General features: G+C 38.4%; 2 protein-coding genes across 2 annotated transcripts in view; one reads left to right on the forward strand and one right to left on the reverse strand.

The window, feature by feature from the left end:
• Positions 1–8805, forward strand: part of rock2a (rho-associated, coiled-coil containing protein kinase 2a) — a 131990-nt gene extending 123185 nt beyond the window's left edge. The window contains exon 32 of the mRNA XM_052024497.1: positions 7167–8805. Coding sequence (XP_051880457.1) covers positions 7167–7170 — 4 coding nt within the window. The 3' untranslated portion in view covers positions 7171–8805. The remainder of the gene's footprint in view (positions 1–7166) is intronic.
• Positions 8806–21236: 12431 nt separating this feature from the next.
• slc66a3 (solute carrier family 66 member 3) overlaps positions 21237–26206 on the reverse strand; it is a 29606-nt gene continuing 24636 nt past the window's right edge. Inside the window, exons 5-7 of the mRNA XM_052024622.1 lie at positions 25878–25998; positions 25268–25309; positions 21237–23925 (exon numbers count right to left, since the gene is read on the reverse strand). Of these exons, the coding sequence (XP_051880582.1) occupies positions 23834–23925; positions 25268–25309; positions 25878–25998 (255 nt within the window). The 3' untranslated portion in view covers positions 21237–23833. The remainder of the gene's footprint in view (positions 23926–25267; positions 25310–25877; positions 25999–26206) is intronic.

Here is a 26206-nt window from a genome sequence, read left to right on the forward strand (position 1 = left end):
TCAGGATATGTTAGTTTTAAGCCTCTGTATATTGGGAGGAAATTTTGAGATGCATAAAGCAAATGCGACCCTGACTTTAACGGACTTCTATGTTTGGAAGACTGCACACTATCTGTATTTTCTAAATGTGTCTCTCCACACAGATTCTATTTGCATGATTTAAAAGAAAATTATGATGTGAAACAAAAATGTTTAACTAAATTTCCAGATAGTGGTTATAATATTGGACTAATGATCCAAAACTTCAAAACTGACATCCCAACATGGTATCTTGTGAAGCTGAATTCAATAACATCAATAATCTACATACAATTCCACCAAGGCCCTCTTTATTTTCAGTGAGATGCCTTTACACTTACACTCAGATCCTCTCAGAATAAAGGTAAATGCACTATTTCTCTTTGTTAGCTTCCTGTCCTGCACATTAACTTTTTGGAAATTTTTATAATGGGATCTTCAAGCCCCACTGAACACCAGCATTGACACTGAACACCAGGTGGGGGGAGAATGGGTGAATGGAGTCAGGAGGGTGAGTTTAGAGTAAAAGGCTAGTGGGTGATGTGGACACTTAAGGAAAAAAAAATGTAGATAGAGGAGAGGGGAGGTAGTGACAGAGGTTGGCAGGTGATAAGTGGAGCCAGATAAGGAGGAAGTGATGGGCAGATAGAACCAGGTGATGAAGGAACTGATGGCATTGTGGCCAAGTTTGCAGACGATACCAAGGTAGGTGGAGGAACAGGTAGTGTCATGGAGGCAGAGAGTCTGCAGAAGGACTTGGATAGGTTGGGAGTGTGGGCAAAGAAGTGGCAGATGGAATACAGCATAGGGAAGTGTGGGGTTATGCACTTTGGTAGGAAGAATAAAGGCGCAGACTATTTTCCAAATGGGGGAGAATTCAGAAATTGGAGTTGCATAGGGACTTGGGAGTCCTAGTTCAGGATTCCCTTGTTAACTTGCAGGTTGAGTTGTTGGTAAAGAAGACAAATGCAATATTAGCATTCATTTTGAGAGGACTAGAACTCAAAAACAGGGATATGCTGCTGTGGTTTTATAAGACATTGGTTTGACCACATTTGGAATATTGAGCAATTTTGGGCCCTGTATCAAAGGAAAGATATACTGGCCCTGGAGAGGGTCCCGAGGAGGTTCACAAGAATGATCCTAGAAATGAAAGGCTTAACATATATTGAGCGTTTGATGTCTCTGGGCCTGTACTTGGCGTTCAGAAAGATGAGAGGGGGATCTCACTGAAACTGAAAGGCCTGGATAGAGTGAACGTAGAGGGGATGTTTCCATTAGTAGGAGAATCTAGGATCCAAGGGCGTAGCCTCAGAATAAAGGAATGTCCCTTTAAAATTGATGAAGAATCCTTTCAGCCAGAGGGTGTTGAATCAGTGGAATTTGTTGCCACAGAGGGTTGTAGAGGCCGAGTTGGTGTCTTTAAGGCAGAAATTGATAAGTTCTTGATTGGTAAGGGCGTTAAGGCTTACAGGGAGAAGGTGGGAGAATGGGGTTGAGAAACAAAAATTATCCATGATTGAATGGTGGAGCAAACGATGGGCCAAATGGCCTGATTCTGCTCCTCTATCTTATGGTCTTGTAGGTGCGAGAGGAGGTAGGAAAGGTTGGCCAGGGGAGAAGAAACCTGGATGGATGTGTGTGGGTGATGGGCAGTTGGAACCAGGTGGGGAAGGGCAACTTCCTAAGTAATAAGTTCTAACATTTTTGTTGTTACTGATGTCAGGCTAACTTGTCTGTAGCTCCCTGATTTCTCTTTCCTTCCTTTCTTAAATAGTGGGGTTACATTTGCTTCCTTCATTCCCATCTGTGAGAAGCACTCTAGAATCTGGAGTTTTGTAAGATAACCAGTGCATCCATTATCTCCATAGTTACTGTATCTCTTTCAAAATCATGGGATGTAGGTCATCAGATCCAAGGGGCTTTCTGCCTCTCGATCTCATTAATTTCTCCAATATTATTTGTTTCACCCAATGTTAATTTCTTCAACCTCCTCACTCACTGTAGACCTTTTGTTCCCCACTATTTCTGGGAAGCTTTGTCTCTTCATTTGTGAAGATGGGCAAAAGTAATTTAAATTTCTCTGCCATTTCTTTATTCCTCACTTTAATTTCTCCTGACTCAGCCTGTACAAGGCCAACGTGGATATTTTCTAATCTTTTCCTTTTAACATTATTAATCGAAGTTTTTACAGTTTGTTTTTATGTTCCTCACTAGGTTACACTTGTATTCAACTTTCTCTTGTCAATTTCTTGGTCCTTCCTGTTTTTTTTTTGGCAACATTATACTGTAAAACTTTGATCGGCTATCTGATAAAATCCAGATGGTTCAGCACCTGGCTTACCAGGACCCCATGCACCCTTTAAATTCACTGGTGCCCAGTCACTGCATCTTTCCTGTAATGTGTTAACAATCGATAACTGTACATAGTCCCACACTTGATTTCCCAATTGAATTTGTATTTTCTTGGTTGGAGAATAGTCCATTGCTTATGGTGAAAAGAGTAGAAAAATAACTTTTCTTATATAAAAAAAATGCTCATTTGCATTTTTATATTTTATATAATAACCTCTCTTTGTTGCCCAGATAGTCGGGGTTTCTTAACTTGCACCACTTTAAATATCAAACGGTCTTTTTATTCTTACACTCTATTAATCACTAGTGAGAACTGACACATATAACAGTGGGAGCATGGTTTTGTTGGGGATTAAATGTGAATCAACTTATTTGTGAGGAAGCTTGTGCACCACCTCAGATTTAATTATTTCTATAAAGAAATTAAAGTTGCTATCATCTTCTTGCACTTTCAGAATGCCAAACAACTGCAATTTTTGCTTACTTCTGTAGCACTTTTCAAAGTTAATGTTACCCATACCTGTTTTGTAATATCAGCTGCTTTGCCAGTATGGAGTTTCTGGGTCTTGACTCTAATAAATAAGGAAGTATTAACATGTGAAACTTGGCAATGATTGGCATCTAAATGCACCACAGTTCTGTTTGATGATCTTTGCCATCCACAAGTGTGTTGTATAGCAATAAGGAATAGTAGCTTTAACTGATTTTCAACTCCTTAATCCAGCCCAGTGTGACATCATTTGCATTGCATCTAATGAGGATAGCATGAAATCAGCAAAACCCTCACCCAGGAATGAAACTGGTGCCTTCCCCCTCATTATGTCCCATTGATCATTTGATAACTTCCCCATGGCCTTGGCAAGTTTATAATTCACTTTCATCTATGTTTTGTTACCTATGTAACATGCAAATATTTGCCTCGATTCCCATTTTTGTTGCTATTCTTTTAGCTCTGACTCTGGCCCTGTTCTTCGAATCATCCTACACTGACACATTTTAATAGCACCAGTAAGTTGTAGAGGGTCACTTTAATTTTGCTTAGCATGTAATCAATATTAATTCACCAGTTTTGTCTTAACCATTTTTTCTGCATGATATGTTTGCATTAGTTTCTTTATTATCTGCATGCATACTGAAACTATAGCTTTCACAATTGTGCTTTAAGAAAGAATATCAGACCAGTTTTCACCAAATCGTACATCTAGTAAAAATTATGCGATTTAGTCAACTTTGCAATTGTACGATAAACATAGAAGTGTTGTATTTAACTCAAACCAAGTACTTTCTGAATTTGATGTATTGTTGTTTTTATTTCTGCTACTGGATGGCCATGCCATAATTTCAAGGGTACATGAAGTGTTCCAGTATCCTGCCAATTAGTTTTCTGTGTGAAAGTCCAGACAGTGGAGCATACGATAGGGGAAAAAAAGTGTTATTCATTGCAAAGAAACGTCAAGTATGGACAGCAAATTGATGTGTATTTCCCTGAACTGTTCCAGATTGCTTGATATGGCCTTTAAAGACTGGGACTGGCCGTTTGATGATGATGATGATGATGATGTTTTTGATTTTTGAAGAAGTTGTTTTACCTGAATGGGGTAAACTATCTGAAAAGCGTTGGGTTTGAAGTCTTGCAGTGTCTTTTAAGTGAAGCATGGTTTGGCGTGTGCCCTATTTCAAGAACAGTTTTACAGCAGAAGGCTATCTTTGCTGAAATTTTGTATTCCAATTCTGCATATTGTTGAGAGCTTCGTTCTTTCTCTGACAACACAATCTGAATTTTGAGCCTGTTTTATTGACAAATAGACTAGTGGTGTGACTATTTTAACCCACTATGTCTTAAAAACAACAGAAAATAAATCAACTAAAGGTCATTAAAAAAAAAACTGCTTTAAGGTTTTTTTCAGCAGAGGGATCCTGGACATTGATTAGAATCCAAGAAAGTATCCCTTTTGGACTTGGGATAGTAAACTTAAAGTTTACTGATGTTTACAAGAATGAGGAAAGCAAATGTTAATAGCTTATTCATGTGATCCTTTAGTATAATTATTTAAACATGATTGACTATTCGGTAGGGAAAATATGTCCAAAGAAGAGAGGGGGGAAAAAAAGGACATGAAATCAGTATTGAATTGATTGTCTTTTTCATTAAAGCAGCCCAAAAATATAATCCAGTCTGCTTGAGAATGTTCACCCATTAAACTAACACAATTATATTCATCCCAGATTTTTGGATTTTAAATGGAGTTGTTTGAATGCTTTGCATGCACGTACAGTATATTTTGTGCACACAACAGAAATATTAAATTGCCTAAATGATGAAATTTATCTGGTTTGCTGAGCCATACAGTTGTACAGCACACAAACAGGCCCTTTGGCCTACCTGATCCATGCTGACCGAGATGACTGTCTACGCTAATCCCATTTTCTTGCATTTGGACCATATGCTTCTATTCCTTTTCTATACATGTACCTGTCCAAATCCTTTTTAAACACTGAGATTATACCTGCCTCTACCATCTCCTCTGGCAGCTTGTTTCATATATCCTGCTCCTCCATTCTCCACTAAATAGTTCCCCTCTCCCCTTAAACCCATGTCCACTAGTTCTAGACTCCCCTAACCTTGGTAAAAGACTTTGACTATCTACTCTATCTATGCCCCTCATAATCTTTTAAACCTCTATAAGGTCACCCCTCACCTCCAGTGGGAACAATCCCAGCCTATCCGATCTCTCCTTGTAACTAAAGCCCTCCATTCCAAGTAACATCCTTGTAAATCACTTCTGCACCCTCTCTATTTCTACCACATCCTTTCTATGGTGTGCTGACCAAAGCTGCGCACAGTATTCTAAATGTGGCTTGACCATTGTTTTGTACAGCTCTAACATGATGTCCCAACTCATATATTCAATGTCTCAGCCTACGAAGGCAAGCATGCCAAATGCAACCTTCACTACCCTATCCTCCCATAGCACCATTTTCAGGGAGCTATCAACTTGCACCCCAAGGTCTCTCTGTACATCAACACTCCCTGCCATTTACTGCATATGTCCGACCAGTATCAGACCACCCAAAATGCATTACCTCACACTTGTCTGAATTAAATTCTATCCACTACAGCTCCACCCAACTTTGCAGCTGATCTATGTCCCTCTGTATCCTCAGGCAAAGGTATTGTCAGCAAAGGTCACAGCACAGACTCCTGTAGTACACCGCTGGTTGCAGACTTCCAGTTAGGAAATACAACCCTTGACCACTACCCTCTGCTTCCTATTGCCAAGCCAATTTTGGATCCAGTTTGCCAAAGTACTTGGATGTCAGCCTACTGTACAGGACCTTGTCAAAAGCTTCGTTGAAGTCCACCACCGTATCATGTCTACCACCTTGTTTTCTTCAATTTTCTTAGTAAGCTTTTTTTAAAAAAAAACTCATTTGTTAGGCAGGATTCTCCATGCACAAAATCATGCTGACTCTCCTAATTAGTCCGTCTTTCTGAGTGATCAGAAATCCTACCTGAGAAAAATTAATTTGCCTGGATATGCAGCTGATATTTAACTGCTCTTAATTATGGCTGTGTATGTGTCTAGTACGTACATGTGTGTGTTTTATTACAAGCATGTGAATTACAGAAATTTTTTGTCTTCTCTGCATGTACTAAGTATTCTCTTGACTTGCAGAGTTTTTAAGGCAATAGAGGAGAATTTTTCATTTTTGATTTTCTAGAAGCATCATGCTGCTAATTTGGGGCAATGGGCCTCATCCTCTGATAGATAAAACTACAGTAGCAATTATAAAATTAGCTGTTACAATACAACCTCGTTGTAGTGTTCCGCACTATATCTCAGTTTTTGGCATACCATGGGTGTCATGGTCTCCAAGATAGAAATTGGGTAAATGTTAGTTTCACTAATGAAGCCGGTGTTAAAGTTGTCCCCTGACGCCTACGTTAATATTGTACAACTTCAAATGTAATGAAACAAAGCTGAAAACTGTTAATTTGTGTAATTTGGTAGACTGGTTTTATGTATAAAATCAGTTTACCAATTTAACCTCACCTTAGTCACTTTCAGCAACATTTTTGTTTGCTCTGGTGGACAAGTTATTTATCTAACTTGGCATAAATTGTTAACAATTCACTTTCATCATTCTATTAAATGTAAAGATAAAAATGCACAAATGAAGATGCATGGTTTTTTTTTTGTAGCAAGTACAAATTGCTAATTCTTTTAGTAACTACTATTTTCTGATAGCTTTGAGGAGATTGTGCGGAACTTGCTGAATCTCAGTGAATTTTTGAAGGACTCTCTGAACGTTCCAGATTCTTTATTATCAAGCTGGAAATGTTCATGTGGAGTGTAATGCCATGGACCCATTGAGTTAAATGACCTGCTTGTTCGGTGAATAATATGCAAGGGGAGCTTCCTTATAATGTCATTGAAGCATAGCTGGGGAATAATCATAATTTCTGTGGTCAGTTCTCAATATAATGTTCCTTCACAAATAGAATGTGGGAATATATTGGCATTAATGAGTGTGAATTCAGCAGTTTTAATTTTTATCAAGACATTAGTTAAGCAACATTTTGATGGAATAACAGTATATTGCCAGCATGATGCATCTGTATTATATTTCCTCCAGGAGTAGATTTTCTATTTCTGTCCTCTTGACAAAGTTCAACATAAAGACATTAACTCAAATAGCACTTAACAGAAGGCAGTTGCTTAAGGCTTTTGGTATTCTCGTCTTGGAATTAAAACATGTTTTTAATACATTTATCTTTTTTTCTCTTTCAGCTAACCTGTCTTCTTGGAAAATGCATTTGTACGGTTCAAGATAATAGGTTTCATTATTAAACAAAAAAAGAGACTCTGTAATCTACAGTACTTTCTGACATTCAAACAAGGGTGCACAAAATGCTGCAATTTATTTTATAAGAGCTAAAATGACTGCATATCAAAAGTATCACAGTGGTTTACAGCACTTTGCAGCAAAGTAGAATTTTAACCTGGGTACAGTATTGGTCTGCTGCAGACCCAGTCAGCAATAGAAGTTGAATTAAAGATGCCTCCAGGCTGCTTTTTATGTCTGAACTACACAGAGCTCTCTTGGATGTGATATTACTTGGCAACCAAGTGAAATAAACACTAGATTGGTTGGAACATAGGATGGGGTAAACCACTGTCCAATAGGTAGAGTGTTGTAAAGAATGATGAATTTGTGAGGTGGTGACATCAGTTCAACTAACATAAGAAACCAAATATACTAAATGGTCATGTGGAAGTAATTGTGTTGGACCAGCCCAGGAGAGCTTTGGAAATTTCAAAGTTAGTCATACCTTTTCAGTTTTATGCAGAATAGTAATTAGTCAGAAGAAACCTTCAGTTGTCTTGGCACACAATACATCATATGGTATGTATAAAGAAGAAGCTTTTGTTATCACAGTTGCATCTATGCACTTGTATAAAGCCATAGAGTTTAACAGACTTGCTTATGAGCATTTTATAGGAAGCTGCATCTGAAAGGAATGTGGGGAAACTGCAGCCCTTCGGATTGAGGAAATTTTGGAGAATGTTATCAGTCATAAATACACACTTTATGATGGGCAATCCATGATTTTCATTTCATAAATAACGCCTTAATTTAACATTTTCTAAATGTTTGCCCATCCTGTTAAATTGAAGTTTACTGATGACTGTTATAATGGAAATTAAATGAAAGTTTATTGTTAAGAAAAATAGTGCACTATTTTTACACGTAACCATTTGCATTTGCATTGGCCAATTTTGAATGTTTCTATAAAATTATTGAAGAAAATATTTCAAGTATGGAATCTTTAAAAAAAACTAGTTATTATAAAACTGTTACTACCCATTGCAAACTGAAAATTATACAAAGGAATGATATGTTCTTGGCCCATTTGATAATACTGTAATAGAAAATTTACGGAACTTGTAATCCTTTAGAGTCACTAAGTGCTATGAAACCTTATTTGCCTTGGTTTGTGTAGCAGTCTAGATGTTTTATTTTCATTATTATTTCTAAAAAAAAGAGCATCTGTGTTATTTTTACTACATTCTCACAGTACATATAAAAAATTTTCACAAACTCTAAAATGATTTAACTAAAGTCATACTGTAGATGTATTTTAAAGTTTGAATAGAGTTCTCTAATACTGTAGCTGTAGTATAGACTCTAGTACGGTTGCAGTAGTTTGTTATGAGGACTCTGAATAGCTGGGAAGCTGAGGCCTTGCAAATGGGGCACTCACACAGATATTTTACATGCCATCTTACAAAAATACATAATTTATATTGGCTTGGCCATTGTATTTATAAAGGCTATCAACTTGAAATGCATGTTTTATACAACTACAGTATGCTAAAGATAATGTAAAACATATTTGACAATAAAACCATTATGTAGCCTTCCAAATTTTGTGTTTTACATGATTATTAATTTGCTTTTTGCCCACTCCCATATACATATTGTCATGAAGTAGAAAGCATTTTTTTTTGTCTCAACAGGATTGCATTTCATCTGTTAATGTTTTGCCCTGTCCTTTTACATGTTTTTCCCCCCAAGTTTATGGTCTTTATTCCTGCAATCTTTAGTGTTTAACAGCTTTTGTTTATCTGCTATTGAGAACATTTATTTGCAAGTTTCTTTATTTTTGCCAGATTGAAAAATTATCAATTCCAGTTAAACACGATGCGTTAAATTTCATTAAATCCTTAAACTTCCAAATGTGAATCAGAGGGAAATCTAACCCAAATTGTACCATCTGGTAGGTAAATTTTGTAATACAATCATGGTACTTGGTGTATTCTTGATGTGCTGGTTTTTTGTGTTGACATGCCAAATATATATTTTTGTGAATACTGTCAATGAATCTGCACATGTAAAATCCGTACATGTAAAATCCGTAAAGGATCTTATTGCACAATTAATCCTAAACAAAAAGGCAAGCTTAGTGCCAATGCTAGAAAAAACAAACATGACCTTTTCAGCTGGTAAAACTGTTTATTATATCTTCATCAATAGGCTGGGATGCACTTTGCCTCTACCTTGTGAGAAGTGAATGTTGCAAGACCTGTCTTGGTGGTGGGACTAGAAAAGAAAGCAAAGACTGAAGGATAGGTACAGGTGGAAATATCCCAAATGAATAATTGAACTGAAAAGACTTTGTGTCCCTTTTCTTGAATAAGTAAATAACAGACATAGCTGATTTCCTGAAGCTATTTTGCATCCATCATTAGCTTGTAAATAAATGATGCCGAGTTTCTTGGGCTGGAGCTGCTCTACACACCTCATTGAAATGCTAGACAAGGCAGAGTACTGTTCATTCCTGTGGTTCTTTTTCTCAGAGGTTTCTCAAATCCAATCCTTCATCTGGCCCCAAGACCTGACATCAGATGAGGAATTTCATCACCAAGATGGTCATGAATTCTTTGAATTCTCTACCCAGAGAGCTGTGGTGGCAGAGTCATTGAATATATTCAAGGCTGAAAGTGACAGAGATTTAAATTAAAAGTGTCAAGGAGTTTGGAGAAAGAGAGCAGGAAAATGGTGTTAAAGCCACCAGTTGGATCAGTTGTAACCTTATTGAATAGTGTGGCTAACTTGAGTTGCCTGGTTTACTACTACTCTTGCTTCTTGTGTTCATATGTTGCCATATTAGCTCTCTTTACCATGTCTAATTTTATCTCTATAATAACAGAAACATCCAGGTAAACTATCTTTAATGGCATAGGATCCCACCCCTGGTCTGATTTTGTTTTTAACCTTTATTTGCTGCATATTGCAAAACAACAAAGTAGCATATTACCAAAGTGAAGCTGTGCTTTGGTGGCCAGTCCATTAACTGCATAATGGTTCTGCCTGACAGCTTCTCTATACTGTGTTATATGCAGAGGTCCTTTGGAGGCAAACTGCTTTAGTTATGGAAATTTAATTTCCAGTTAAGATCCAGCATGAAAATATTAATCTCTGCTTTTGGAAGTGCTTGAGTTATGAAAGTCAGAAGAAAATGGCAGGAAACACCAAGTTTTGATTTCTTTTGGTTTTCCACATGTGAATTATTATTGGATTTCCTATCATGTAAATTAATTTACTAGGCCTTAAACTATAGTGTTCCTACCTGCTCCTCCACCCCTCAACTCGCCCCTCATACCATGACTTGCTTTCCCAGTAAGACATCTGCACAAAATGGCAAGTCACTGGTGTTGATCGGGGGAGGCGAGTGAGAAATCAATTGTGTGTGAATTCACCAAAGTAGCATCCACAGATCAAACAAAATTTGGATTGGAAAAGGAGTCCCTGAACTTTAACATATCACAACCTTTCCCTCCACCTTGATTTCAGCAGTCTGCATCCTACAACAAATGAGGGCTCTCTGAGAAGGAGAAGGGAGCAAAGTAAGCTCATTTTACTTTTCCCACCTTGCCTGCTCCTGGTGTGGACTGCCACAGGATGATAGTTGGATTCTGCCAATCTCTGTCACAGGAACCATAGATTATTAAATTCCCCTCCCCAGATGGAGCCTGAGACCCCATTCCTTCCTTGGGTCTCACTCATTGGTCCAGGTGTGCCAAAAATCTCAGCAGAGGATGATCACTACCACGAGTGCTAATACAAGAGCCAGGAGATTCTACCAATGGTACATAAAGGGACAAGAGTGTGTGAGGGACCAGTGAGCAGGTGGTTGGATGGTCAGCAAACAACTTTGCCAGGCTGCCTACCTCCTTGCATGAACCAAAGGTAAGGAACGGCAATTACACTGTTAACTGTGGGACTGGCAAATCCTGCCCAGTGTAAATGAAAATAAGCTAATGGTGGACATGTTGAATAAATATTTATCCTCTGTTTACAGTAGGGGAAGAAGATAACATGCCAAGGTATATTGTACCCTGAGGTACTCTCAATGGTAAATTAACAAATAATGGAGAATTTAATACCACTAAAGGGACAAGTTCCCCAGTTTCATTGTTTTTTCATCCCAGTGTTATCAAGTGAGTGGGAATCTTGCACTTAATTTTTTTGAACTTTCAAACTTCAACCAAATCAGACACTGGTGTTTTATTTGGAAAATTGCAAATGCCACACTACTATATAATGAAGGTGAGTGTGAGAAACCAAGCTATATAGACCAGTTAGCCTATTATGTGTTGTGAGGAAATTGCATAGGTCCATATAATTATATAGGTAAATAATTATTATAAGGTAAAGATAATGATTGAGCAGATTGAAATTTTCAACTGATCATAGAGAGCTAACTTGGATTTGTAAATTAAAAAAAATATTGAACACACTGAGCAGGTCAGGCAGCATATGTGGGAAGAGAAACAGTTAATGTTTCATGTTGAAGACACTTCAGCTGGGAAAGTGAGGAAACACATTTTTGTTTTAAGTTGCAGTGAGGTTGGGGGAAGGTTAGATAGGACAAAGGGAATCTCTGATATCGTGAAGTCATCCCAATGTTTATGGACCTTTATGGATGGGTAGATAAGTGAAGGAACTTAGAAAACACAGGAATTGTAGCTTACCCTCCTCCATAGTTGACAGATCTTGACTACATTTTATCTACTTCCTACACTTCTGCTGTCAGCCTCTCTTTTGGCCAGAGCAAGACGAGGATTACCCTGGTCCTTCTGTCTCACCAGCCTTTGCATTCAATAGATTGCCCTTTGCAATTCACCATGGATGAGATTCCACCTACAGACACCTTTGTAGGTCCACTCTTCTGTCTCCACCAACTACAACCACACTGTCTTGTGGCAGTTTCCCATGCAACCACAGGAGATGCAAAACCTAATCTTTTACTTCCTCCCACCATCCAGGGACTCAAAACAGGCCTTCCAGGTTAATCAACATTTAACTTGGTTGGCATGAATGAGTTGTGCTGAAGGGCCTGTTTCTGTGCAGTATAACTGACTCTATGACTCTTCTTCCAATCTAGTGTATTGTGTTTGGTGCTCACAAGGTATTCTCTACAACAGAAAAACCAAATGCAGTGGGTGACTGCCCAAGGGTGAAGGCACTTTCACTTGTCCCTCATTTCAATTCTCTGATCTATCTGTGGCCTCTTAACCTGTTCCAATGAAACCCAATCTAAGTTTGAGGAACAGTACCTCATGTTCACCACGCCTTCGGAATTCCATATTGAATTCAACAACTTTGGATGACTTGTTTTTCCTGTTTTATCAGAACAGGCCAGTATGTTGGAAGGTTATCTCAGTGTAATATGACCTCGGATTTTTTTTCTCCTTACACACGTCTGATAAACTGGGCATTTCTAGCATTCATTTTGGTTTCAGCAACAACAATCAAGGTTATTGAAATTCTTGCATTCATGTCAAGGTTAGTAAGAGTTGAAGTTAAGAGATTATCCAGCGCAATTAACATGTTCACTTCTGGAGACCACACCTTGGAAAAGATATGTTGGACTTGCAGGCAAATGTTGATTTTTACAACTGCAATTAAATTTGTTAAATGGATTTATTTAAGGAATCTGTGACAAATGTGGAGTGTGTGCAGTTAGGTCGCAGATCGGTCACAATTCGATGGAATGCTTCAGCACTTACAAGAAATTGACCACTTCCTTTTTAATGACAAGTGGCTATGATTCGGGTAAGAGTACTGAAGATGAATGTTGGCCCATTATTTGACACAGGAGTCCTGGTCTGGCCACATCTTTTCATTTGCACCAGCTCATGCACACAGCAATTGATGCTGGCTATGGAGAAGGACCTTGACTGATTTCAAATACCCTTCTTTCCCAGCGTAGTAGTCACATACGTGGTAGAAACTAGGATAGCATTAGTTCATGGTCTTTTTGGCTCAGTAGCACAACATGTTATTGTTCCAAGAATCCTGTAATGCTGGCTGTACAAAAATATATTGTGTGGTATGTTATATTCTTCATTAAGGGAAGGTTAACCCTCAGCAGTTAACATTGTACGGAGGATCAAGAGCTTCTTATCCTGCAGAAAAGGAGCATGAAGGGATCTTTTAAAACTGACCTGGACATGAGAGGCTGAATGACCACCTCTAGTGTCACAAATATCCATGATTCAATGATTTCTGAATTTGCTTGTGATAAAAGTGGGTCAGGCTTTTCCAAAGGTCAGAAAATTATCTTGGTGGAATATTGCACTGATGTTCAGTTTGTCAAGAGATTTATAGTAATGTAAAGTTTATTGTCAGACAAACCATTGAGGGGTCTGACATAATGACATCTGGAGCAATGACATGAAATTATTGCATTATCATAATTTAATCTGGTTCAACAATATCCTTTGAGCAAAGATATATCATGGGGACTCCAAGCCCTACTGTGTTTTAAAATGACCTAGCACACTATTCTGTTGTAGCAAACTGCCATTATGAGGTGTCACAAAGAGCAAAACTCTGGAGGATTACCCACTATTGACCACGGTATCAGATTTGGATATGAGAAAAGGCAGTCCCAACCCAGTTAACCCTGATATATTTCTCTGGGTATTTGCCAAAATTGGGAGTGCTATTCCACAAACTAAGCACTAAACTTGCATGGAATCATTCCATGGAATCGATGCCTAATCTCTTCCATGATCATCATGAGTGTGTCCTGTTCCATCAGTGGGGAGGAGCAAGCCTGGGAACTGTCATCATTTACTGTGGATCTCATGAAGTCTCGTGGCATCAGATTAAGCACTCCTGATTGTCATTTATGGACCTGACAACTAAAGTCAGGCTGACATTTTCATTGGTCCCTATTTTTCTTTTCCGGCCCTCTTTTTTTTAATTGTCTTGGTACAATTGCTGGCTTTCCCATCCGCTGAAACTGTTCCAGTATCTAGTGAATTCATTAATGCATTCATTATTTCTACATCCACGTCTTCTAGGACCTTGACATGCAGTCTGTTCAGTCTTGGGTTTTGATAGTTAGTCCCTTAATTTTTCTGGGTTTTTTTATTAGTAATTAAAGTTCCTCACTGTTGTAAGACACTTGGTTTCCCTCTTTTAGGCACATTGCTTTTTTTTTTATAGTGAAGGTAGATAAAATGTTAAGCCAATATTTAGTATCTATTATATACTGTATATTCTTCTGCCTCCACTGCTGAGGTCCAGGTTTAGTTTTGCTTCTGCCTTCCATTTTGAATCATTATTTAAGTTCTTAGAATCTTTTGTTTTGTATTTCCTGCTAGTTTACTCTTTTCATTTTTATGTATGTTCTGATCAAATACTGCTTGTTCCTGAGACTGTCTTTAGGCTGCTCCTGACAATAATAAGCTTTTAAACAAATACTTAATCTCTATAGTTAGTCATCGATGGACCACTTTTGAAGGAGTGTTGAATTTCTGAATGGAACATTCATTAAGAATTAGAAATGTTTCTTTCAGTGTTTATTATCAAACCATTTAATCCACTGTAGCCACTACCTTCCTCTCCCTCTCTCCCAACCTGTTCCCATGTAAGTGACTCTAGTTTCTGACTAAATTGGGTTCCCCTCAAACTGAATGTAAAATTCTATTATCATGATTCCTTTAGAGGATATCTTAGTGAGATTAATAATTAAGTTGGTTTTGTTACACAAGAGCTGGTCTAACAGCTTGTTCCCTAATTGGTGGTTTAGTGCATTTGCATCCTCCAAGCTACATTTGCCAGTTCAATTTGCCTAGATACATGAAGAATAAAGCCCTATACTGTGATTCTATTATCTGTGCTAAAAGCTCCTGTATTTTGAGTAATATTCACAATTAATCCTGTCATTAAGGGGGTCTCTAAATTACTTGGTTGGTTTTTGCCTTTTATTGCCTCTTAATTACACCAATATTAATTCTCATTCCCATTCTTCCAGGCCAAGATCGTTTCTTACAACAGCCTTTCCAAATCCTTTATGATCAGGATTACCCCACCCCTTCTCAATTTTGTCTGAGCCTTGAGTACCTATATGTCACCATGCAAACATATCTAATAGATAACACTATAGAAAATAAGGAGCAGGAGCAAGCCATTCAGCCTTTCTGAGACTACTCTGCCGTTCAATAGGATAATGGTTGGCCCTCTGTCTCAATACCACATTCTCATTCGCTCCCTGTAACTGTTGATTCCTTTAAATGTTTTGAAATTTATCTATCTCCACCTTAAAAATATTCAGTGACTAGGCCTTGACAGCCCCCAGTGGTAGCAAACTCCACAGTTTCATCACTGAAGAAAGTTCTCCTCATCTTAATCCTAAGTGCCCTGCCCTGTTAGGAGACTGTGATCTTTCATTCTAGATCGCAGCATCCAGTCTCTCTAGTCCTGGCAGATTTCTTCTCAGCCAATTCTTTTAAGCCAATCTAATCTTACAAACCTAATCAAATTACTCTCCTTGTGCAGCAGTCCTGCCATCTTAGTGATCAGCCTGATGAACATTCACTGTGCTCCCCCTAGGGCAAGTACATCTCTTCTTGGGTATGAGGACCAAAACTGCACGCAATACTCCAAGTGTGGTTTCACCATGGCCCTGTACAATTATAACAAGCAATCCTGTAGTTGCATTCTCTTGCTATGAAGGCCAATTTAATTGCTTTCAGTTACTGGTGTACTAGCAGTATATTTAAATAATCTGCCATCCATTCTTTCTATTGAAGTGGATGACTTTGCAATTATCCATATACTGCATCTGCCATGCTTTTGACTATACTCTCCATCCGTTTAAATTGCCTTGAAGCCCCTTTGCATCTACCTCTCAATTCAGAATCCCACTCAGTTTAGTGTCATTGGCTTAAATATTACATTTGGTTCCTTCCTCTAAATCATTGATAGATTGTGACAAGCCAAGGCCCAAGCTCAGATCCCTGCAGTACCCCACAAATCACCTACTGCCAGTTTTCAATCCACATTGTGTTACCCCTAAAACCATGCACTTTCATTTTGCACACTAGCCTTTTATGTGGAAATTTATCGGTTGCTTTCTGAAAATCCAAGTACACTACATCCACTTTTTTCCCTTGTCTCTTTTACTAGTTAAATCCCCCCAAAAAAACTCCAGTAGGTTTGTCAAATGATTTCTATCTTAAAAATCCATGTTAACTTTGTTTAATCTTGTTTATATTTTCTAAGTGTCCTGTTGTTCTCAATAGTAACCTCTACCATTTCCCCACTACTAATTATTACTACTATTGGACTAACCAGTCTGTAATTCCTTGTTTTCTCTCTTTTTATTTGCTGCCTTCCAATCTGTGAGAACTATTTCATAATCTATAGAATCCAAGAAAATGATAATCAATTCATCCACTAATTTCACAGCTGCCTCCTATAGTACCAGATGCAAATTACAAGGGTCTTATATTGGGGGTGTGGGAGTTGTCAACAGTATAAGACTTGACTTGGTGACAGTAGATTGGGAGCAGCTGCTCAAGGGAAAACTATGTCTGATAAGTGGGAGGTATTTAAAAGTGTGATAAAGTTCAGAGTTGGCGTGTTCTTGTTAGGGCAAGAAGCAAGATGGTAAGATTACCAAACCTTAGTTAACGAAGGAAGTTGCACTTCCTTTTTCCTGATTAAACTTTCAATGTCACAAATAAACAATAGGTATAAAATGAGTCCTATGAAGCTTATAGGGGATACAGGAGAAAACTTAAGAAGTTAGGAGGGCAAAGGGGAGACATGAAATAGCCTTAGCAAGCAGAATTGAGGAGAACCCCAAAACTTTTTAAGTGTATTAAAGCAAGAGGATATAGAGGGACAGAGTAGGTCCCCTCGGAAATCTGTGTGGAGCCGGGCTGTAGGAATAAGGTTCTAAATGAATACTGCTCATCAGTTTTCACCAGGGAGAAGGATGTGGAGGATGGAGAGTTAGGGGAAAGGTACACTGATATTCTGGATCATGTTTGTATCAGGAAGGAGGAAGTGTTAAAGACACTGGCACACATTAAATCCCTAGGGCCTGATAAGATCTATTCCAGGATGCTATGGGAAGCAAGGTGGGAGATTGCTGGGATCCTGACAGAGTTTTCAGCATCTTTGTTAGCCTGGAGTGACGTACCAGAAAGCTGGAGGATAGCGTTTGTTGTTCCCTTATTAAATTATGGCAGTAGGGATAAGCCAGGAAGCAATTAGGCCAGTGAGCCTTACATACGTAGTAAGGAAATTATTGGAAAAAAAATCTAAGGGACTGGATTATGTTCACGTTGAAAGGCAGGGATTGATTTTATTTTCTGCTTGCCTCCACTTAGCATCCACCTGCCTTTGTCTCCCAACTCCACCCCTCCCTGGCTCCTTGATCCACCTATCACCTACTGACCCCTCTATCACCACTCCTCTCCACTTTATACTGGCTATCTTCCCCCTCCACAGTCAGTCCTGATGCAGGGTTTTGACCTGAAACATCGACAGTTCCTTTCCCTCCACTGATGCTACTTCAGCAGATTGTTTGTTGCTTCGGGTTTCTGAATCTGCAGTCTCTTGTGTCTTCATTTCTGACTGTTGGTGCTGTTGTCAATTTGATCATATGCTCTGTGTACTCTATTACAATCCTTTTTCCTAGTTTTCCTTGGTTTGACTTTATTCACATGCACTTTCCCATCCTGCTACCCTCTTAATCATTATCCAGTAGACTTTGCCCATACTTGGATCTTTTTCCTTTGTGACCTGCTTTGTTTACAGTTCTATTTGACTTGTCAGTGCATTCGTCCCAGTCTCGTTCAAATGGCTTGTTTTTCCCTACTAGTGCCCATACCCCATGAATTATAAGCTGCCACTAATGCCATTCTGAGAGCTTTGCATCAAATTTCCCCCACACAGAACATGGATAGAGTTCCTTTGGTCCTTACCTTTAACCCCACCAGCCTACACATCCAGCACGTAATTCTTTGACATTTCTGCCAATTGGATAAGGGCAAAGACAGGCTCCTGCATCATTTCTTGGCTCACCATATTTGCCTGATTTTCTAGTCATCATCTCTGATCCCTGATCAATTAATAGCTGTGACTGCCTCTCTAATAAAGCTGACTATAATCCTCCCCTTCCCTATGCTGTATGGCTGCAGCTCAGTAACACGGAGCCCAAATTCCTTTAAGAAAATGTTGCAGATGTGGTGTCTCTACTAATATTTCATGTTTTATAGCTGTGTCATCACTAGCATCACACTCCTCATCAAATCCTGTTTTATACATTAGTTTTCTTTTCACTCAGTGATATTCCATGGTTATTTAATAGTTTAATCAGTCTGTTTAAAATAAGAGCAAGTTATCTTAATTCAGATCACTGCACTTAGTGCAATAATGATAATATCATTCAATCACATCTTTCTGGTCCACCATGTCACATCTTGTTTTTCTTCCTTATTTGGTTCCCTTGATATCCTTTTAAAAAAACTAATTCAAAGCTGTGAATCTGCTTGATAATTGAATATCCACACCCCTAAGTAATTTCTCAACTCAATCCATTTTGTATATATATAAAAAAGATTCCCTTACCTTTTCAGTATGCTCCTTGGATTTGGATGTTGCAGTCATTCTTTCTACATCCACCAATGTAAATCCTTTACAGAATCTTAGCCACATCACTGAGATCACCTCTCATTCTTCTAAGATGAAATGAATATAGACCTTGGTTTCCCATCAAAAGCCAATGCCATTGTCCTAGGAACGATTCTACCAACTCTATACTGCTGCACAGGTCGGGAAATTATATCTTCCTTTGGTTCAGGAATCCAAAACTGTATACTCTGGTCCAGTTGCTTTCTTACCAAACACCAATGCAACTGGAACAAGGCTTTACTCTTATTCCTCAGAGCACCTTGCATTAAGTGTCACCAAAAAAAAAGTCATCAAAAAAGTATTGGGGGGGTCACCATTAACCTGAAGCTTAACTGGACCAGTAACAAAAATACTGTGGTACAAAATTAGGTCAGAGGCTTATAGCTCCCTTAAGGTGCAACAGGAGCGTGATGGTATTCTCTCCATTTGCCTGGATGAGTGGAACTCCAGCAACACTTGGGAACCTCAACACCATCTGGGCAATGCAGTAGCACAGCTAGTAGAGTAACTCTCCCACGGCTCCAATGCTTTGGATTTGATCCTGACTGCTGTTGCCGTCTGTGTGGAGTTTGCATGTTTTCTCCCACACTGTAAAAATGTGTGGTTTGGTCAGTTAATTGGCCACTAAGTTGCCCCTGGTGATTGGTCATTGTTGTGGCTATCCATCAAGGTCGAGGATGATGGTCTTTGTTCTGTTGATCTACTTATGGGCTCTCAAGTGGCTTATGAGTCCACAGAGCGAAGATGCCTGTTTAATGTGTACTTGATGTTGCACTACAAGAAGCACATGATACTTCACAAATCAACCAACTGATTCCAATGGCATGGAAACCACGACGATTGGAGCTGATGGATTTGTTGCAGCCTTCATCCGCCTTCACAGCCATTGAGTTCGAAATAACTTCATCCACCTGTTTCACTGTTGAGGTCTGAGGTAATTGTTATATCTAGGGAGATCTGATGGGGATGTGCAGAGAATAAAATGGGATGAGTACAAATGGGAACTAGACTCAGTGGGACATAGGACCTTCTGTGCTGTACACCTGTGGACATCCAGGACAAGGCAACCCTTCTGACTGGCACCTCATCTACCACCTAAGCATTCACTTCCTCCACTACTGGCCCATCTACAAAATGCACTGTAGTTGTTCAGAGGCTATTCTGATCACATGGAACACCATCACCTGCTGGTTTCCTTCCAAGTTGTACACTGTCCTGACTTGAAAATGTATTGCTGTCCTTCCTCGTCACTGGGTAGGGTCTTTATCAGCAGGACTGCAATGACTTAAATTGGCAGTTCAATGTCAATCTCTCCAAGGCACTTTGGGGAAAACGATGAATGCTGGCCTTGTTAGTGTTTGATTTGTCCCATTAAATAAATAAATGCCCAGTGCATTGCTAATTACCCAGTTTCCCCTCTGCAGCACGTTAACTGACATACTTCGGGAAAGAAAACCTAGTCTGGCCTTGTGTATTCCAGACCCACCACTTATGGCTATCTCACCCCCATTCAGAAGGCAATGCAGGTTGGACAATGAATGCCTGCTTTGCCAGCAATGTCCACTTCTATGAATGAATAAAACAAAGTTGACACTCCTCTCCCTTCTGCTTCTATCATCTTTCAAAGTTGCTGCTCTCCTCCCTCACTTCAAACAGTAATTCTTGTTTCTTCCATTCCTGCAAACTTTGGCCCCATTGCCAACTTTCCTTTCCTGTTACCTCCCAAAACCATGCTAAGCTTCCCAGAACTACATCTCTGAAAGCTCCCAGTTAGATTTCTGATGTAGCCACCATACAAAAAAAATTATGGTGGAAATTACTTTAAAGATTATTTTTCTTCCAGTTGTCTTCTCCCATGTAGCGTAAACCCCAGTAAATGCTTTCCATTCCAATTCTGCCACCTGAAGTGCTTCATACAATGAATGTTTATTATCCACCTTTGATTTTTTTTGTTATAATGTCCTTCATTTGGGGATGGAGGATTAAATACACATTTAGGCTTTTGTCTGATTGCTGAGTTTAGCTAAAAACATTACATGTAAAAGTCAGATTTTTGTTGGCCACAAAAAAAAATTGGAAATGCCGAAGTTGACTTCAAACATTTCAGTCCAGATACATGCTCTTTTCCCCTCCCCCAACACTACCTTGGACAAGATGCATGCAAGATGATGAAAGCCTGAAAGAGGAAACAGTGCTCATTTCTTCTCCATTATGGTAGATTTACAGATAAACTGACCACCAGGATAATCTACGAAGCAGAAGGAAAAGGAATAGGAAACACATCCCCATAGCCAGTTCAGCAAATGGGAGACATTGATGCAGGTGGTATTAACAAACAACCAGTACACAACTGCTCTAGTCAAAATGTTACATTTATGTAAAAAATAGCTTTTTCACATGAAAAATTCCACTGGACAGGTGAATTTCTGTACAATATGATCCAACATAGATAGTTAACCTCTATTATTTAATGCATTTGTTTTCCATATGTAGAAAATGATTACAAATAAAATGCTCTATAGTTCTAGATCTGCACTCCATGTTAAAATGTAAAGCTATTTACAGGAATGCAAGCATGAAACTACGTTAAAAGTTGTCCTTTGGGTAGTTTGCCCAACTCCCACTTTAACATAGTATTAGGGGGAGAAAAAAGTAAAAGTAGTTTACAAAAAAAATCTCACTGCACAGACCTACACCTGTGGAAACAGGATGAAGTGTCTCTTATCACCAGCTGGTGAGCCAGCATATGTACAATTCTCATCCCAAGCCAAATAGCAAATTGAGAGCTACAACAGAGTAAGTGCAAAGTTAGTTGTATAACATGAATCAAGGATCCAGATGCCTGAATTATTTACTCACCCAAAGAGTTTCCCCAGAATGAATCTACTGTATTTATATATTTATCCAATTCTATCAACTGCCAAATGATAGAAAAAAAATCAAGGTATGTTAATTATATAAAGCTGTGAAAGGTTCTTGTCACCCCATCTTTAAATTTGTTAACTCAAATTGTTTTGAGATCGTTTGAATAAATCCCTCTTCATAAGTCCATGGTAAAATTTGAGAACTATTACAATCAAATACATGAAGCTATTAAATATTGTTAAAAATGGCTATAATAATAAAAGCAAGAAAAAAACATTTAAGTGTTTTGCAAGACTTGCATATTTTCAGAGTGTAGGCATTGGTGTTATGTTGGAAATGCAGCAGCCATAACAAACCAACAAATAGCAAGGATAAACATTGGTCAAGACTAGGGGACAAACATTACCCATGAGATCTTTTACATACACCCAAGAGTGTGGAGGGGGGTTCACTCATCCAAAACACTGTAAATTCAACAGTGCAGCTGATCCTTGGAGTGAGTATCAGCCTGGATTCCCCCCCCCCCCCCCCCACCTTGAATTCTATGCAGTTGCCACAGAAGGAAAAGCTCCCATTAACTATCCAAGAGCCTCACTGAACTTTGAATCTAGGAAGTAAAACTATGTTGTAAAGAAATGAAACACTGAATTTTAAATATGAAGTAACCATCAAAAACTAGTCTCGTAATTTAAGGTTCAAATGAAGTGGAGTTAAGGGGGTTAGATATCCCTGTAGTTAATTATTATAAATGATCTTAAAAAAACCTTTATCAACCAAATTACCCATAATTTAGTGGGATCACTTTGATCCCACAAATCCAAAAACTGCCAATATTACTAAAATATGCTATATTCTGAACTGCACTGTTTTTATATGTAAAAGCTAGATTTGTGCTACTTATATGAAAAATAATGTTTTGTTTTACATTGTTAAATAACATTCATGAGTAAAGTAAAACTAATGTACAGCTCCCATCAGTGCACTACCCCTTCTATCAACTGACCATGTATTTTCTTTAAGTGCAAATATGCTCTTAGTAAAATAACTTCCATTTCTTTACAGGAATTCTCTCTCTGTTTTGGTCCCAATTCCTGTCCTTTATATTTTTTTTAAACTTGGGTTTTACTTTTGTAATTGAGAATGGAAATCATTTATGTCTGCTTACTGCATTAAGCAGACACAAAATGCTCACGGTCCAAACACTCATGCCTCCCAATTTTGTAATCCTGGGAAGTTGGTGAGGGTGGGGGCATCACTGTATCTAAATGCTGTTGACCTCACCCGCTCCTGAAAGGTTGTCTTGTTTTCCTCCCTAACACGTTACAAATTGTTGGTGTGGCTCTAGCATCTCTTCCAAAGGAACCCTGGTAGTTATCCAAGTTGAATGTATCACTCTTGCTGGTTAAAATGTAGCTGCTACGGACTGGACTGGTAATCTTCAAAATCCTGGCCCTGCTATCAATTGAGGTGAAGAGGAAAGGGAAGGATTGAAAAGACTGGAGGGGAGATCACAGCTGAAAAAGGATGGAGGTTGGGTTGGATCAACTTGGTGAGAGAACATGGTTAGAAGACCAGGTTACCTTGCTGAGCGATGCATTAATTATGCTGTGGTTGTCCTCTTACAGGAAAAAAAAGCATGTTTAATGTTAGTATCTTTACTGCAGAAATAATATGTAATAATTTGAACTTAGTTTTGCATTGTATTGCTTTGGGGCAGTTCTGGAGGCATTCTGTGATAAACAACTATGAGCCACAGGTTAAAGATGCTCCTGTCTTAGAGGTGTAACTGTTACAAATCAGTATTTGTGATTATACCAACAATTTTACTGTATCAATTGGAATAAGGACATCCATCTGTTTTTCATTTTGTTTGGGCTTGTTGTTATGGATGTAGCTGTCCCTTTGTATTATTCAAAATATGTCTTGCCAACCACACAACCTCTTGAGGATTTTTTGAGGGTGTTTAGGTTGATTGTCTTTACATCATATTTCAAATGAACAATCAAAAAGGGTTGAGGGAGGATTCTTGTTTCAATCCAGAAATCCAGCTGTGTAATTCTAGCTGAGACACAGCTCCTCACCATGTTCATTCTTGTTTCTTTCCAGTCTTCCTGTAGTAGATGATGGTGGTCAAAACCCAAACATTCAACAAACCCAGAACCACATAACGTATAATCACTGGAAAGGAAATAGTAGCCATTATATAAGATGTACATTTTTATTTAAATACCTATCAAGCAAATGCACAAAAGTCACATGATTTTAGTATGTTTGTAATTATCCAGAGCATTTTTATATTAATTTGTATTTATTTGAAGTGCACACAATCACTCCCTTGGCCCGTTCTCAGGTCCAGTGAGGTTGGTCTTTCTGATTAGCATATAACCACATCAGACCTCCGTCAGCTGGACAAGGTAACAATGTCTTGTGCATGAATGCTGCTTTTGGCTTTCTGAAATAAGTCAACAAGCTCCTTTTTTCTTTAAAAAGAACAGTTTTTATTACTTCTCCCAATTAGCTAGAAGTGCTACTCAAAGTTGCCACCACACTCTCTCCTCCTCAAGCTAACTACCTGCAAAGTGTAAAGGAAGGGGCATTGTAACTCCCTACTTTGTTCCTTTGTATATATTTTTATTATGAATAAAATTTATTTTTGAAATAAAAAAAACCTTTGTTAATGAAGGCTGGGAAACAATGAGATGAAAATACAACATGCATATTGACCCAATTGTCCTGGGTAACCGAAACAGGTGTGTGGATCAAAGAGAATTGTCTTTTAAAACCTGATAGTTTATTGGTTATGTTATTTGGACCAGTAGTCTACAGGCCTGGATTAATGAGCTGGAGACCAGACCATATCCAACCATACCAGCTGGAGAATATATATTCAATGAATTATTTGAAATAAAAAGCTAGTGTAAGTAAAGGTGACCACAAACCTACCAGACACCTGTCCAGACTCATCTGGTTTACTGATATCCTGTCTGAAAAGGAAATCTGCCTTCCTTGCACCTGGTTGGGCCTACAGATGACTTCAATCCAACAGAATGCTTCCCAAAAATCACCCAGTAAGCAACTCTCTTCAAGAGCAATTAAGGACACGCAATAAATGTTGGCCTTGCCAGCATCAACCACATCCAGTGAATTTAAAAAAATGTAATATGAGCCATTTAAATACAGAATTACATACCTGTGGTCAAATAAGCAGACTACTCAGTTGTATACCACATAAGAATGCATACTTTTGGTAGACCAGACGAAAATAGCTATGGTAATTTTGGTATTATTCACTGTGGTTAGTTATGATATTCAGCGTTAATTTCTCTCATCTGGGAACCTTTGCCCCTTGCAATGTGTGAAGAATTCTTAGATTCAAAGAACCATTCTAGAAAGTAGTTGCTTTTTGGATGAAAGTCATGTTTACACAATGGAAGAATTAATCTATTTTAATTTAGCAATTCTGAAAATTAAAATTAGAACTACAGTTAGAAGACTGCATGCACATCAAAAACCTATTCACCTGCAGTGTCCTGGGTGGTCATCAGTGTAGTGAAGACTCGTGCTGTGTAAGAGTAATAAAATTAAGGTCACAATCAAAGACTAATTATTACATCAAATCTAGAAGAGAATCCACAGCTCATTATTGTGGAAAAACACATGCAACGTGTGTTAAGTGTTTCAACATTCTGCTGCAGTAACTTCCTGCCACAACAGTTGTCTATTCCAATGTACTGGCTACTTTTCTCAATTCTACCTTAGTGGTCTGTCACAGTTTTACGCACCTGCTCCTGTGTTACTCAGTCCTGATTGCTCATAATCCCTGCCTGCACTTATTAACCTTCAAAGAATTATTACAGCACAGGTGACCATTCAGCCAATTGGTCGATGTTGGCTTTTCATAGAAGCCATGAAGTGAGCTCCAATCTCCAATACTTTCCCTGCAGCCCCAGAAATTTTCTTTTTCACATATTTTGATAACTTCTTGGTCTAACTGTTGTGTTGCACTTCTGATAAGTTTAATAATTGCCACTGGCAATGTGCAACCTCTTGCTCACTGTGCAATATACAACATAGTATTGTCAAACTTTTTATTTGCTGAACAATGAGATTCAGTTTAAAGTCACACTTACTGCAAGTAGTGTAGATAGCAAAGCTCCATGTCAGGGCACTAACTTGATCAGAGTTCTGGGCTGTCCACAAAGACTGAAGTTGAGCATATTTACTTAATGCACTGATATACGTGGATAGATTCTATAACAAAAAAAGTTAAAATCAAAAAAAAGTAACTAGCAAATTCCCAAGTACTGTCTCTGTTCAAATCAAATCTGAACCCAAGACTGCCACGGATTTCAATTAAAAAATGCAGCATTTTAAAAAAAAATTATTTAAAGGTCTGCTCTACCTAAAAATAAATGCTAGGCCAAGTGAGAATGAAGAATACATTGTACTGCTATTCTTA

Source organism: Pristis pectinata, chromosome 10 (assembly GCF_009764475.1).
Source record: "Pristis pectinata isolate sPriPec2 chromosome 10, sPriPec2.1.pri, whole genome shotgun sequence".
NCBI classification, from domain to species: domain Eukaryota; kingdom Metazoa; phylum Chordata; class Chondrichthyes; order Rhinopristiformes; family Pristidae; genus Pristis; species Pristis pectinata.